This window comes from Lotus japonicus, chromosome 2 (assembly GCF_012489685.1).
Source record: "Lotus japonicus ecotype B-129 chromosome 2, LjGifu_v1.2".
Taxonomy (NCBI): Eukaryota; Viridiplantae; Streptophyta; class Magnoliopsida; order Fabales; family Fabaceae; genus Lotus; species Lotus japonicus.
Window position 1 is genome coordinate 63,972,130 of NC_080042.1, and position 14,583 is coordinate 63,986,712.

The 14,583-nt window shown below is 35.4% G+C and overlaps 2 protein-coding genes across 4 annotated transcripts; both read right to left on the reverse strand.

Annotated features, from left to right (window-relative positions):
* Positions 1-927: 927 nt before the first annotated feature.
* LOC130735547 (WAT1-related protein At3g18200) lies at positions 928-3,398 on the reverse strand. The gene is made up of 7 exons (XM_057587496.1): positions 3,202-3,398; positions 2,870-2,932; positions 2,645-2,761; positions 2,313-2,553; positions 1,999-2,157; positions 1,624-1,775; positions 928-1,494 (listed from the first exon to the last, which is right to left on the reverse strand). The coding sequence occupies exons 1-7, from the start codon at positions 3,387-3,389 to the stop codon at positions 1,338-1,340; spliced, it is 1,077 nt and encodes a 358-aa protein (XP_057443479.1). The 5' UTR covers positions 3,390-3,398; the 3' UTR covers positions 928-1,337.
* A 4,049-nt stretch (positions 3,399-7,447) lies between these two features.
* On the reverse strand, positions 7,448-12,404 carry LOC130738828 (probable protein phosphatase 2C 8). 3 transcript variants are annotated; one of them, XM_057590992.1, is made up of 10 exons: positions 12,123-12,402; positions 11,861-11,969; positions 10,291-10,327; positions 10,121-10,165; positions 9,782-9,834; positions 9,413-9,574; positions 8,773-8,856; positions 8,531-8,620; positions 8,388-8,435; positions 7,448-7,780 (listed from the first exon to the last, which is right to left on the reverse strand). In XM_057590992.1, the coding sequence occupies exons 1-10, from the start codon at positions 12,341-12,343 to the stop codon at positions 7,670-7,672; spliced, it is 960 nt and encodes a 319-aa protein (XP_057446975.1). In that variant the 5' UTR covers positions 12,344-12,402; the 3' UTR covers positions 7,448-7,669. The 3 variants fall into 3 exon arrangements, with proteins under 3 accessions (XP_057446975.1, XP_057446977.1, XP_057446976.1); XM_057590994.1 differs by having other exon boundaries at positions 11,869-11,969; positions 12,123-12,264; XM_057590993.1 differs by lacking the exon at positions 7,448-7,780 and adding an exon at positions 7,816-7,935 and having other exon boundaries at positions 12,123-12,404.
* Positions 12,405-14,583: the final 2,179 nt, after the last annotated feature.

The following is a 14,583-nucleotide window of genomic DNA, read 5'->3' on the forward strand; positions in this document are numbered from 1 at the left end:
TAGGCTTAGTTTCCCATCTTGTCTATTGGGTTTGATAACTGGAATTTATATTCCTATATTATTTGAGCGATAGAGTACACTTACTATGGATTGTGCAGTGTGTATTTTTAGCGCAACACCCTGTGAGATAAATCTGGGGTGAGAAAAAAGGCTAGCAACGCACTCTTTGAATGACACACTCCAATACAATCATCGTGATTGATTTTATTTTTTTTAAGTCAACACATTTAATAAATCCATAATACTAAGTGTGTTAGAGTGTGTCCTCAAATAATGTTAGTATTGAGGACACACTCTAACACACTTAGTATTATGGATTTTGAGAAACGGTTAGTCAGCTTTTGAAGCAAAGAAAAGCAAAGGTGAAAAACGAGATCAAATCGGTGGAAAACGAGGTCATACCGACGGCGGAGGAGGCTGTTGCTACGGCGGCGTGCGGTGGTTGAAATCTGTGGAGGTTGAAATCGGTGGAAATCAAGTTGCAATCGGTGGAAAACGAGATCAAATCGGTGGAAAACGAGATCAAATCGCTTGAAATCGTGAGCTTCCATGGTTGAACGAGAACGAGACTAAGAATGAGTTCGGAGAGTGAGAGAGTGAGAGGGTTAATTAATAAAACATTTGCGGGAGTTATTAAAACCCCCCTTAACTATTAAAAATTACCCACATTTGCGGGTTATCAAAACCCCCGCTAAATAACCCCATTAAATAACGTTTTTTTTGTAGTGCAAGGATGATTATATAGATATAGATTATACCGAGTGGATTCACAAACTAGCATTTCAACTATCAAACATAATTCCCTATCAAAAAACACTATCAAACATAATTTTTTTATAATAAAACAGGGAAGTGATTTAATGAGAGCCAAGATTAGCAACTGCTCCAACGAAAGAACTGCAAATGATCCAGGTCGATATATACCAAAGTCGACAAATCTTCAGCAATATCAATGGTATTCAAGCAGCAAAGGTTTTAATTAATATATATAAAAATATGGAGTCAATGTAATGTACATCACATGGTGATGGAGTGTTGCATGTACCATTTGACATAACACAACCAACCGACCGACCAAACTTGACCTTGTAATCAAGTGTAATTGAAGAACTTGCTCCTATGATAAAAAAATAAAATAAAAAACATAAGCAGGCCTTAATTCAGCATAGCCTTAAGCCCTTGACTCTAATACTATATCTGAATAAATTACAGGAAAATCAATGTGTAACAACCCTGAGATGCTGTTAACCAGAACCATATATCTGTGGTTAACTGGTTGTTAAATACTTTTACCGGAACTATATATATTCTTCTGTCTCTGTCAACAGATACACATGTCAAGGTATGTCCTTGGGAGCTAAATCAGTAGCTTTATTTTCCTCCTCTGCATTTAGCAATGGCTTTGTTAATGATGTCTCACTCACTTTCTTTTCATTTGTTTTGCCCCATAGGACTAAGTATAGACCAAACACAATCAGAATTGCACCAATAACCCTGTGACAAAAAGTGACTGACTCAGTTGAATAATCATGTACTTTTAAAATTGAGTACATTCTTTTCCTTCACAAGTATAAAATTGATAGAGAAAATATGTAATTAATGGCTTGTAAATTTTCAGCATACCCTCCAAAATATAATTGATCACCAAGAATAAGGGCTGCCATGACAGCAACTAGAACAGTTTGTATTGGCTGGAAGACAGCAACAAACACAGGGCCACCCTTTTGAATACACCATGTTTGGAGAGCTATGACAAAGCCGGAAGCTACAATTCCCTGAATCATCACACAATAGTGAATTCAATTCACTTTAAAATTGACACTACTAGGGACTAGAGCCCGTTTGGTTGCGCACCAAAGAGCATTTATTAAAGCTTCTCTACTAAAAAATGCATTGTATATAAGTGCTTTTTGTTCTGCATTCAAACATGCTCTGGGTGTGATTTTATAAATAATTTGTAATAGTATGATATTTGGGTATTGAGGAGATGAGTATTACAGCATATAGTATGGTGAAAAGCTCCTCTGATGATTTTATCTTCCACTTCTCAAGATCAGTTTCTGTGAAGGCGGCTATGACCAAGAATTGGATCAATCCAAAGAAGCATGTAAAGGAAGTGAGGGTTAGTTTTGCTGGATACTTCTTCACCACAGGAGCCTGCAAAATTTTTTTACTTCACAATTCAGGTTAAAAGAAAATAATATTGAATAAACCAAGTGGTATTTCAGTTTATAAGTGTTCTCAGAACCAGACTGGATCCGGTCAAGACATCGGTTCAAAGTTTAATAGTCGGACCATGATCAGTCACAGACCTGAAAAACCATCCAGCCAGCCCATGATAAACAATGTCCAAGCAAGTATATGCAACCCCATGTCCAATTTTGCACATTTTTTGTAGAAGACTGATCTACTTCTAAGGTGACTCCTTGTGTTTGCATGTGAAGAAGAGGAGGACCTTTGTAAAGAGTGATTACAGTGGCACCCCCCACACTAGCAATGGTTCCTAGAACCTTTGCCAATCCATCTCTCCTTGCAATGTTGGCTTCCTCAAGCCTGGCAGAGATGTGAATGAATTCATCAAGTTGTAAAAGAGAATGCAACAGAAAATGGTAAAGAATGCTACAAAGGGACATGATTAATTTACCTTAAAGCTGAGGCCAAGACAAAAGTAATTGCAGGAACTGAGTTTTGCATTGCAGAAGCAAAAGTTGGAGAAGCATAATACAGTCCCAACAAGTAAAATCCTTGTGTTGCAGTGATCCTAATATGCCAATGAAAAATACAGAAAAGAAGAAAATATTAGAACAAGTAAGAAGGAAATGAGAGTGTGGAAATGTGAAGCTTATATGATTTAGTTTCTTAGTCTTACCCCAGTAGTGCTAATAGGAAGAACTGAAACAGTAAAGATAAGGTAAGGGGTGGTCTTTGATTCCTGAATGCAAAGATATTGACATTGGTCCATGTTAAAATATATTTAGCATGAAAAAAAATTAATTCAATGAAAATAACAGAAAGAATGCGTGCATGTTTTGATACAAGGTGGAAAATCACGGTAAGTCAAAATTACAGTCGACAGAAGCAACTTCTCTTGCTTTTGTGAGTGTCGACTATGATTTTTACTTCATTGTGGTTTTCCACATTGTACTCAAACAAGCACTATAAAAAAAGATAAAAGTGAACAAGTTTTTTCTGAAAACTCACTTTTCTAATAAGTAAGCAAGTGGGCTCAACAAAAGCAAGGCAATTAAGTTCCTATAAACAGGGTACACAACTTTGCTGACACCAATGTTTAGTGCAAGTCTAGAGACAATGTGAAATCCTGCAAAGCATAACTGCAAAGTGAGTAATGCTACAAGAAGCTTCACTTTCTCTGTCACCATAGCTCCCATTCTTGTGTAACTTAGATTAGTTTGTGAGGGGCTATAACATTGAAAGGTGCTTATATAGAGGGAACAACCTTGAAGAAATATTTTTATTAAAAAGCTTTTTGTTAGTGCTAACATCATTAGTTAGGTATATTATTTGATGCTTTGGAATAGCAGCTTACAAGACATGCAAACATTTAACATATATGTTGTTATTCATAGACTTCAAAATCGTAGATATATATTCTTCTTTTCTGTTGACATTTAATTGATTAATTTAGGGAGACAGAGTCAAGATGAATCATGTTAGTTAGGCAGTTAGAGAGCAAGCAATCTCTTTAACATAATTTTTATGACCATGTTCCAACTATTCCCTTATCTTACTGTCTGTTGAGACCGTTGTCCCAATTCTCTATCTTGTGGAAAATGATCATTGCATGTTTTTTTTTCCTTTGCCATAAATCTAATGAAACAGCCAACAGGAAGTTGATTATTTAAGCGTTAGATGTGCCATGGTGGTTGCTCAATTCGTCCCTCAACCATGAAGTTGGGGTTTTAATCCTCACTCATGAGAATGATATTAACCGTTTCATACGAGTATCCGCGGTGAGGAAATTAATCATTGTTGTTTGCGGTAGATGCTCTAGTTTACAAAACAGGAAGCTGATTATTTTGACATAAATTATGAAGCCATATATGATATATCAATCATAATGATGATGATTGGCTGCTTCAGACTGGGGTGATTATTTTGAATGCATTTCATTTTCAATGGGGGGAAGAACAAGAATAGGAATCAAAGATGCATGTGCTACTGTTTATAAGTCATGCATATTTTATGACTAATAAGAGATAAAGGAGAACCTAGACGTAGCAAAGCACATGTAAGTATAGGTATAGTAGTGTGCTAACTGCCAATTTTTCCAGTTTCCACAATGCCCTGAAAATTGCAACTGAAACTTTTCTTTGTTCTTCTTGTGTAACTGAATTAAAAAGTCATTTTCTTTTCTCAAAACTTTTGTAACAATTATATATAAGTGTTTAAAAATTAATTTAAACTTCAAAATAAATTTCATCGGATAAATCCGGTCAAATCACTCAGTTGATTGTTTGTGAAGGAGAAACGGCAAATGAGAAGGTGGATCCTAGTGGTTAAAGGTCAAAGTTCTGGTATACTGGTGTTTCATGTTGTAGGGCACTCCTCGCCGGGAAGGGTGAACCCTTAAGAAAACACTCCAACTCCCATGTTGAGAAGTCTCACATCGACTAGATATATGACCAAGATAGCCCTTATATATAGGAAGACAGTACCTATTGAGTTAGCTTTTGGGTTGAGTTAGGTCTCTCAAATTCTTATATAATATCAGAGTGTATCTTAGATCTGTTACGTGCAGACCACCCGGATGTCCAATTTTGGGCGTGAAGGCAATCATCACCTCTTCAGCTAGCTTTTGGGGTATAGTTAGACCTCCCGAACTCTAACATCCCAAGTCAGAACGCAAATGAGATGGGACATGAAAACATCCGAGGAGTAGTAGTGGGGTGCTCGCTTCCCGTCATGGTGAGGGGATGTCGATCAGGGGGTGTGGAAATTAAAAATAAATAACAATCATTGTTTATTGAAATTTTATGAGTTTTATTAAAAAGTAATGATTCATTCACACCTCATTTTCTCTTCCATCTTATTTCCACATATTATTTCTTCTATCTCTCTCTTCATTTCCTATGACATCACATATTATATCACATTTTTCTCACTTTTTTCTTTCTAATTACCTAAGGTGGACGTGGAAAAGAGATATTAACAAAACATTATTCTATATTAAAATGGGATGATTTTATGTGAATGGGGACCTATATTAAATGAAAACACTTTTGTCAAAAAAAAAAAAATAAGAGTGAAAACACTTAATTATTTGATGGAATTGAAGTGGACCCAATTTGCACAAATTAAAAATTTTGGAATCAAAATCGCTCGCTTGATAAATTAGCTAGGGAGTTAAATCACACAATCGCTATACATTAAGTTCCAAAAGTACATTTAAGTCTACTTATTTCTAGGTTATTTTTTATCTAATTAATTAATTTAGAAAAAAAACATATAATAAGTAAAAAAATTAAAGAAATTGTTTCGAGCTCAAACGACCCCTCAGCCCACTATCGTTCCAGTCGGCTCGAATAACTACACTACCAAACGATAATCAAGGATGGTCGGCTTGCACAATCAAACCTAGAACTTCCACTTTCTTACCAACTAGCTCAACATAAGGCTAAGAGAAAAGGGTGAAAGATCTTTTTGTTAATGGAACAAATTTTGTACTTTTAAAAAAGTGCATTTGGAAGCATTTTTTTCATTTTTTACCCACTTCCAACATTTAACCAAAACGCCCTTTAAATTGTTATTACTGATAGTCAAGTTCACCTACACAAAGCTGACATCATAATGATACTTACATGAAATGCTAGCAAACATATAATTACAGTTATAATTGATTACTCTAACCACTATAGACATAAGTTCAATTACACTGTAAGTTAAGCATTGCTCATTCGTCATTTTATTGATCTTTTAAGACTTTGAGTTTCACTCTATGATTTGAACACTTAAGTATCAAAGCATCTTTTACATGTACTTCCCCAATAATGAATTCTCACTGCTCCATCGTGATCTCAGCTTGATTCACCACCATGCACTACCCACAGCAGCATAAAGTTGTCATAATGTGCGGGTAAAAATTTGCAGTACTTATAAGTATAAGTCTGTATGTATTCCATTCAAATACAAACACTTTGTCCATGTATAATTAATAATTTCAAATTTTAAACTTTTTTAGAATATAACTAGACAATCAATACAAGTAAAGCAGTTATTATCACGCAAAGGAGCTGAAAATTTTCTCATGTAAGGGAAACCTTCCGTAGAGTTTTCTATACTTCATTAGTGGTTGGCCTTTTTCTGAAAAAAAAATCTATAAATCTTAGTCAGCGCAGCAATTAGATCATAAGAGCCACATTGTTGACTCCACATGCTTGTTCATGAACCTGTAACAGACTGGTTTGGTTCATACAATACAAGTTGTGCTAAGAAAATTTAAAAAATGTACAAAGAAAAGTGCAATTGGAGAGAAGTGTGACAATATTCTTATTCGTAGTTAAGTGATTGCAGGTTGCAGATATCTATTGTTATACCCTAAAGGAGAGGAAACAAGTTCTGCTCACTAAAATTATAAAATCATTGATAAGGGGTTCGTTTGTAGCCAAGTTCATCATTCATTTTGATTGCATACTTAAACATTTGTATTATGAATGCTGCCTTGCCTTTAAAATATTCAGCTTGCATGATTTTTGTCCTACTCTATTTTAGCCTCCATATTATGCATCTTGTTGTAGAATCAAATCAAACCAATCCCTTTAATATTTATGTAAGGTAACGACAGGTAATTTTTTTTGTTTCCAACATTCAATTTTATAACGTTTCTGTTCACAATAGGTAGCTGGTGCGGCGGCCATTGAAGGAACCATGTATTTCTATAAAATTTGAAGTTCTTCTGTCCAAATTGGAAACTTAAAAACTGCTTTAGTTTCTGAAGCTCTATTGTATATCAATCACATTGTACATTGTATGTAATAATGTAGAGCAAGTAAGTTCTATAGGATAATATTACTATTGACAAAAAGAAAGCAGGGTATGCTATTACAAATTCAATTGTAAAAGCTTATAATTTATTATGTCCATTGTAGAAATTAGATTTTATAATTCCATATCCAATTTATTTTGGAACTATAATCAATTATGCAATGAAACACTCAAACTAATTCTAATAGTAAATAATCAATCATGACATTTACAAACGAACATCCAAACACTAAATCACATATTCTGAGAACTCAGGTCTATTTTTCTTTCATACCTAAATTAAACCATCCAATCATATGAGCATAAGAAATTGTATCTATGAACCTTGTTTTCTTTTACTACCCCCATAATATGCATATGTTGAATGAACACAAGGTGCCAAGCTTCTAGAGTAATGGCCACGGGGTTCTTATGGAGTTCCAAGCTAGATAACTATATAAAGTAATTGACTTCCAATGCTTCATCATATATTACAATTATCCACTGCTTCAACATGTATTACAATTACAATCATGCATAAGTACCAAAAGTACAAAACCTTGATATGTGTTCAGTGTCATCACTTGTTAGTAGTGCTAGGCAATACAAATATCCTACATTCATCTGGCAAGCAGTAACTGAAAACAAATCATATTTCTATTTGGTACCCCAGATGGTGCCTCAGGGATTAATTGCGCTTGAATACAATGACAATTGCAGTGCAGTTGTCTTTGCACTGGCGCTCGCGAATAGCTTCCCTTACAAGACGCCGGCTCACAGTTGTAACAGGTAGTCCCTCCTACAAAGGTTGAATTTAATTATACAACATCTTCAGTAGCAGAGAAGAACAATAAAAATGCAAATCAGATTCTACAAAAGTACAAAACTTTGTGAACCTAATTCATGTTAAGTAGATAAGAAGTCCCCAGGATGCCACTACTTGAAAATCCTTCACTGGATAGAAAATAATTGAAGGTCAACCAAACATCTTGATCAACATAACTAGATTAGTATTTACTATTTAGTAGTGCTTGACTCATGAACTAGATTAGTATTTAGTACTTAGTCGTGCTTGACTCATGGATAATTTAATCAACCTTTTTTACAAGCCTATAGAAAGCAACAACTTTATTTGTTTGATAACTACATCCAATCCTAATAGGTATTATGAGTACTACAAATTACAAGTGCTACAATTGTTAAGCCACCAGTGAAGTTAACCGGTAACAATGTAACTGGTCATTACAAGAGAGGATGTGAAGTGATAAATCGAGACACCTCACAGTGTGAATAAAGCAATGCATTTAATTGGAACCAGAAATGAACTGGAATATTTTAACTAGCGGAGGTGAAAATGCTTCTTAGTACAAAGTTGCAAGAACAAAAAAGACAAAACCAGCACTTACATTCAATAACTTCTGGACAAAGTCAACAGCATCACTGGGACCAAATACCTGAGACCAATAAAAAATGCCATTTTCACCTCAAAATTGTTAAACTCAAAGCAGCAAACGAGTAATGGGACATCTATAAATAACAAGAGAAATACCCCCCATAAGCCATCACAGCCAAGAATGATGAAATGCTCTCTATCAGTAAGGTCAAAGGACTGGATATCTGGGGTTGCAATAACACCCACCTGCAAATGGCATTATTCCTCAAGATTACCAAAAACAAAAAAACTAGGCCGCAAGTGCTCTTTTTAGGCTTAGTTGGTGCTAAACAGAAATTTTATTTGGTTAAATTGACAAAACGAACAAGTAACCTCTTCCTAAAGTGAGAGAGGTAAACCTTTTTAAACTGACGATCTCCCAGAGCCCTAGAAACTTCTAGACGCCCTTGTAATCTTCCATTTGAGCTCACAAAACCACCGGCCTATATGAAGAAAATATAAGATTAGGGAAATGATTAGCTGACTCCAACAGCACATATCTATAGAGAAGTTAACTAAAAATTATTAATTCGAAAAAAAGCATCACAAAGAATGAAAACTTCAACCACTTTTGACAATCAATACACATACAAACACACACCCTAGGCTCTCAGACAAATTATTAAAAGATGACCAAGCTTGGGTTGACTAGTAGTAGTAATTCATGTTTAAGCTAGCATGCACCTGTCACCTTATTGTAGAACCGATCCTGGTAGGACGGGAGTAATTCAAGTTTATGGCAACATCAACATGATGGAAACAATCATAATACGAGTGTTTAACTTAAAATATTTCATTTGCCCAATAATGAGAGTGGAAAAGTACGTGAAGAGAAGAGTCTGTAGTGGAAAGCTCTATATAAAGAAGTGGAAATGTCAACGTTAATATATTGCAGGGAGTGAAGATCTTATTAATTAACAGTATGCACAAAGAATTATCAAGTAACAGGTATTATTAAATAATTCTGGTCTAAGCAATCATCACTGAGGCATTTTATGCCTTCTGAATTCGTGCACGCTCCTGTGGGAAGATAGGTTTGTGTTCTCTTGTTAAAACAATTGCTTTCAGGGCATGGACTCCATCTGAGTGACCTTGAGATCCATCAGGTATAGTCGATCGAGCTAAAACTGCTTTGGCATCTCCAACATTTGCCACAAAAACCTGAGAAAAAATTCATCAAACAGAAAAGGTAAAAAGTTTTTACTTACTAGATAGAATACTGAAAAAAATAAAGAATTCATCAAAAAATAAAATATCAAGATACAAAACAACAACTTTTCTGGCCCAGCTGAGATATGATTCAGGTAGCATCTAAAAGAAGCACTAACTACTCATATAGTAAATGGAAACGAGTAACCGCAAACTCACTTTTTGTCCCAGTACCCAAAGACATACAGCTGTGGCACCATCCTGCCATCCCCCTGGGAAGAGTATATAGAGCTCAGCAAGATACAAATAACAACAACAAAAAAACACTTATTTTATTCAGATCTGAATTCTAAAAGCAGTATCAAGGATGGGTGACCTGTAAAATATTGTGCTACATTGTTATCAAAGCATAAAAAGGTGGAAATTAGATTTTAAACCAGAATTTTTTTTAATTGGAAGTAAAAACTTGATTAATTCACATATGACAGCAAGGTTTAAACTCAACTTTAGCCAGTTGTTTAACAGAATATCAACAACTTCAAAGAGTTCAAACTGTACCTTCAGCACTTTCTTGAAGAAGAGACTCATCAGTTTTACGAAAACCTAAAACACAATAAAAACTTCAAATCAAAACTTTCTTTAACAAAAAAAAGTATTACACACACAATTTCATTTCACAACTTGCAAAACCAGGGAGCCAACAGGGAATATGTAAACTGAATGCTTACCATCAAGTATTGATCTTTTAGCTGTCTTTACATCCAACTGAAACACCACACAGCAGATGAAAGATAAGAAGGACAATATATGAAATGGAGAGCAAGAGACATGTCAGATAGATAAAAGTAGAGTGCAAAGAAAATTATTTATGTTTGTAAATATCTCCTGAGAAGACCATAAGAATTCATTTTTGAAAATTCTCACTTTCATACGATATGGCTATCATGCGCTCAAGGTTGTCAGACTCGAGAGTCTACGCAAACTCGTTTTGGGGAGGTAAACTCGTTTCGTCGAGTTGACTCGTAGACTTGTAAGAGTCTACCAAAAAAAAACTCAGTAAAACCTGTCATGGTGTTAAAGAACACATACTACAACCATCAAGGAGACACCAACCAAATAAATTTAACATTCAACTTCGTAATAAATCAAACTTAAACAAAATACATAAGCAACCAAAGTACCAAGAGTGCATAATTCACAATAAAGTCTTAAAGAGAGCTCAAAATTTGCAGCGGCGGCGATGGCGACTTGCAGCACCGACATGGCTTCTCATAGGGTTCGAAAGTGAATGAGAATGTTGGATTCAAATGAGAAATCATATCTTTCTTTCAGTCTTTGTTGAAATATTTTCGTGAAACCCAAAATAACCCCTCTTAATATGGGGATTTAGTGCGAAATTCGTTTTCTCCGTGACTCGTAGACTCGGTGTGGAATCGCGAGTTTACCGAGTTAGCAAGAGTTTGCTAGATTCTAGGAATTTTAGAGTTTGCTTGCGAGTTGGCTCGCCTTCGGAACCATATCACATACCGGATCTGATGAAATAGGATGAATTGAGACGGTATTTTGTAAATACAGAATTATCTTGAATATATTTACTATTTCTTTCTTTTCCGATCGCTTGGAAAGAACAAAAGAAACATCTTGTTCTTTCTTCAACAATTTCTTATCTCTAGTGGACCTCTTAGTAGGATTCGAACCTAGATGAAGTTCTGACCATCTGTCAGAAAAAAAAACGATCGGCTCTTGTAGGGTTCCCAAGAAATTCTTCGATTTCTTCCGGAAGCAGAGATTCCAGGAATTTTAGAGTTTGCTTGCGAGTTGGCTCGTTTTGAGGACCTAGAAACGTAGAATCGTAAGATTCTAAGAGTCAACTTGAGAGTTTGACAACCTTGCATGCACTTCTTATCTAGCGAATGGGTTTTTGGATTTATATCAATAGTTTTACTGAGACTTGTAAGATCAACTCAACTGTAGGAATCTTTTCACTAATTGGCCTAAGAGATAATATTCAGAACCAGCTGCCCTACATACTTTTTATTTTGAAGGAAAAGATAAATTAGAACCATGGCTTGTAATTGGTTGAAAAGACAAATAAATCTTTGTTCCCTAAACACATAACTCTGTAAAGAGTGGTAGAACAGTTCTCCTTAATTGGTTCATAAAAAGAACCTAACAAATTCATCGAGAGCAACCAAACATATCAATGAAATGTGAACCAAGCAATAGATTTGACAGTCTAACATAGCCTAAAAAGCCAAATTGATCAAGTATACATGAAATTAGACCGAGCAAACACACCAACTCACGTGGTAATCCAGCTGAAAGAACATTCCCATGCAAATGCTTCTGCGCATACTCCGCAGCTAAGCGGCCTCCATGTCCATCATAAATTGCATAGTGTGCACATCTAAAAACAATAGTACCCAGCAGAGTTACCAAACAATACACCACATAACAACTCCAAACAATGCACACCACATTTTCAAAAATTAATAACAATTGGTAATAAATCACTGTAAAAATGATAAAAAGAAAAGCCATGAAAGAAAATTAGAGGAACCTCAAAGTTCCAGGGGAATCTAGGGCTGCGTCGTGAAGCACGACCCATGCATCTTCCATGGTATGCCTTGACCCTTTATCCTCAGCGGCATCAGCTTCAATGTGGAAAGTGACTTCCTTTGCAGCAGCATTCTCTTCTGAAGATTCGATCCTCGACTTCTTCAATGCAACTACAGGTTCCGAATCAGCTTCGCGCTTAAGGGTCTCTGCGTTTTCGTTCATTTTCTTCTCTGTTTTTTTTTCCTAAGCAGGATGAGAAATGTTCAAACCCTACAAATCAACCACTCTCAAGTTATTAATATTAATAATAAGTGGACCAATAATATTTAATATATCATATAAAAATTCATTTCTTAGAGATACTATCATATAAAAATTGAGTTTAATGGATATGCACTCACAGTGTAAAATAGTTTTACACAGACATCCAATTGAATTCCGCCAAATCATAAAATATCTTATTCTTTTAATTAAAATTAAAGTCAAATGTAATTATCTCTCCTATGTGGCATGTTTTTATTGGATGACTGTGTAAAACTATTTTACACTGTCAGTGCATATCCATTAAACTCATAAAAATTAGGCTTAATTGCACTTTTGGTCCCCCAACTTTGCACTTCCTGTGAAAATCGTCCCTCAACTAAAAAATTAGCAAAAATCATCATCAACGTTTACACTCCGTTGCAAAACTGGTCCGCCGTTACACTTCCGTCTAAAAACTAACGTTTTCTGGGTAAAAAAAATAAAATAATAAAAAACACATGAACTTCATCATCTTCATTTCTTTCTTCATCTTCTTCCTCTCAGACTCTCAGTTATCTTCATACTTCAAACCCAAAATTCCAAAAAAAAACAAAAAATTAAATCCTCATCCCACACACCCTCCACTGCCCCCACCCAAAAATCAAAATCCACAACCTCCATTATCCCCACCCCTAAATCGCAGCCCACAACCTCGACCCCTTAATCGCAACCTGTGCTGCCCCCACCCCTAGATCTTAACCCAGCCAACCCACAGTGACCCACCACCCCAATCACTAACGAACCCAAAACAAAGGCAAAAGAGAAGTGTAGAAGAGTGTTGCTAACTGTCGATGCATTCAGATATGGGTGCTTTTGCTTTCTGAGAGGAACTGCAAGGTCGAATCTCGAGGGGGAAACATAGGAACCAATCAAATCTGGATTTGGGGGATTCTGGGGTAGGATTTGGATTTGGGATTTTTTAATTTGGTTTTGAATGTTCTCTAAATCATCAAATAACCCATTGCAGATGCAATTACTTACCGTTTGGACAAGTTCAGAGGCCAATTCGAATTCTGGGTGTGCAATAAATCAAGAACTTTGCAATTTGCATTCAATATTTGGGGGATAGATTTGTTTGGTGTATGAATTGACAAATTCATATTTCTCATTCTTGTTTTGGTTGGAATTCTCATCGTGGGTGCATGAAATTTGAGAGTTCTACATTTGGGGATAAAGGGTGTTCAATTTGAGGGTGCTAATATGGTGCTAATTTTTGCTCTTATGATGAGGTTTCAGCTGCTTTGAGGCCACGGCTTGGGGACATACTTGAGGGTTGTGTGGCATTGGTGTTGATGTACTTGGATACGTCATATATGTGCAAGCTAGCCCGATTAAAGAGAGTATTTTGTGATGCTTCATCTGGGTTTTGATGTGATTATTGACCCCTGGGGAGTATTTAAAGACCACTGTAGTTCTATCTGTAACACTAGAGCTGGAACTGGGAAATTCTTGTTCTTTTAGAGGTTAGAACTTTGTCAGCTCGGGGATATTGTTAATATCAAATGTGGAATTCAATGGTTCAAATTGCTTTAAAAAAAAATTGTAAATGAGATTCTTGAATTTGGATTTTTTTTTTGTTTTTTTTGGAATTTTGGGTTTGAAGGAATGAAGATATAGCTGAGAATTTTTGTTATATAACTGAGAGGAAGAAGATGAAGAAAGAGATGAAGTTCATGTGTTTTTTATTATTTTTAATTTTTTACCCAGAAAACATTAGTTTTCAGACGGAAGTGTAACGACGGACCAGTTTTGCAACGGAGTGTAAACGTTGAGGATGGTTTTTGCTAATTTTTTAGTTGGAAGATGATTTTCGCAGGAAGAACAAAGTTGGAGGACCAATAATGCAATTAAGCCTATTATTAAAAATTAAGAAAAAATCCCACATTGGGTTTAGGTATAATTTTTCTAAAAGATATTGAATATCAAAGATTACACATCATATTATTATTATTGGAGTTAAGATAAACGGCAAGTAAGCTACTGCTTCTACATTTTTTTTTTGATAGGCAATGATATATATATTTATATATATTGAATGAAGTACAAGGGGTACTTCAACCCAATACAAGCAAAAAGAAAAATAGCATATGTTCGTCAAGGGAACTTTTGAGCTGACTATCTTGCCCAGCACGCCTCTACCTTTTAGGATGTTTTTTGGA

What these genes read in the sequence shown, in the direction of transcription:
- LOC130735547 (XM_057587496.1), bottom strand. Translation starts at nt 3,389, where the DNA reads ATGGGAGCTATGGTGACAGAGAAAGTGAAGCTTCTTGTAGCATTACTC. An exon ending in CTTGCTTACTTATTAGAAAA is followed by an intron (nt 2,933 to 3,201) that starts GTGAGTTTTCAG and finishes CTTTGCATTCAG; the next exon opens with GAATCAAAGACCACCCCTTA. An exon ending in CTGGCTGGATGGTTTTTCAG is followed by an intron (nt 2,158 to 2,312) that starts GTCTGTGACTGA and finishes AAAATTTTGCAG; the next exon opens with GCTCCTGTGGTGAAGAAGTA.
- LOC130738828 (XM_057590992.1), bottom strand. Translation starts at nt 12,343, where the DNA reads ATGAACGAAAACGCAGAGACCCTTAAGCGCGAAGCTGATTCGGAACCT. An exon ending in GAGATCGTCAGTTTAAAAAG is followed by an intron (nt 8,621 to 8,772) that starts GTTTACCTCTCT and finishes TGCCATTTGCAG; the next exon opens with GTGGGTGTTATTGCAACCCC. An exon ending in TTGTCCAGAAGTTATTGAAT is followed by an intron (nt 7,781 to 8,387) that starts GTAAGTGCTGGT and finishes CAACCTTTGTAG; the next exon opens with GAGGGACTACCTGTTACAAC.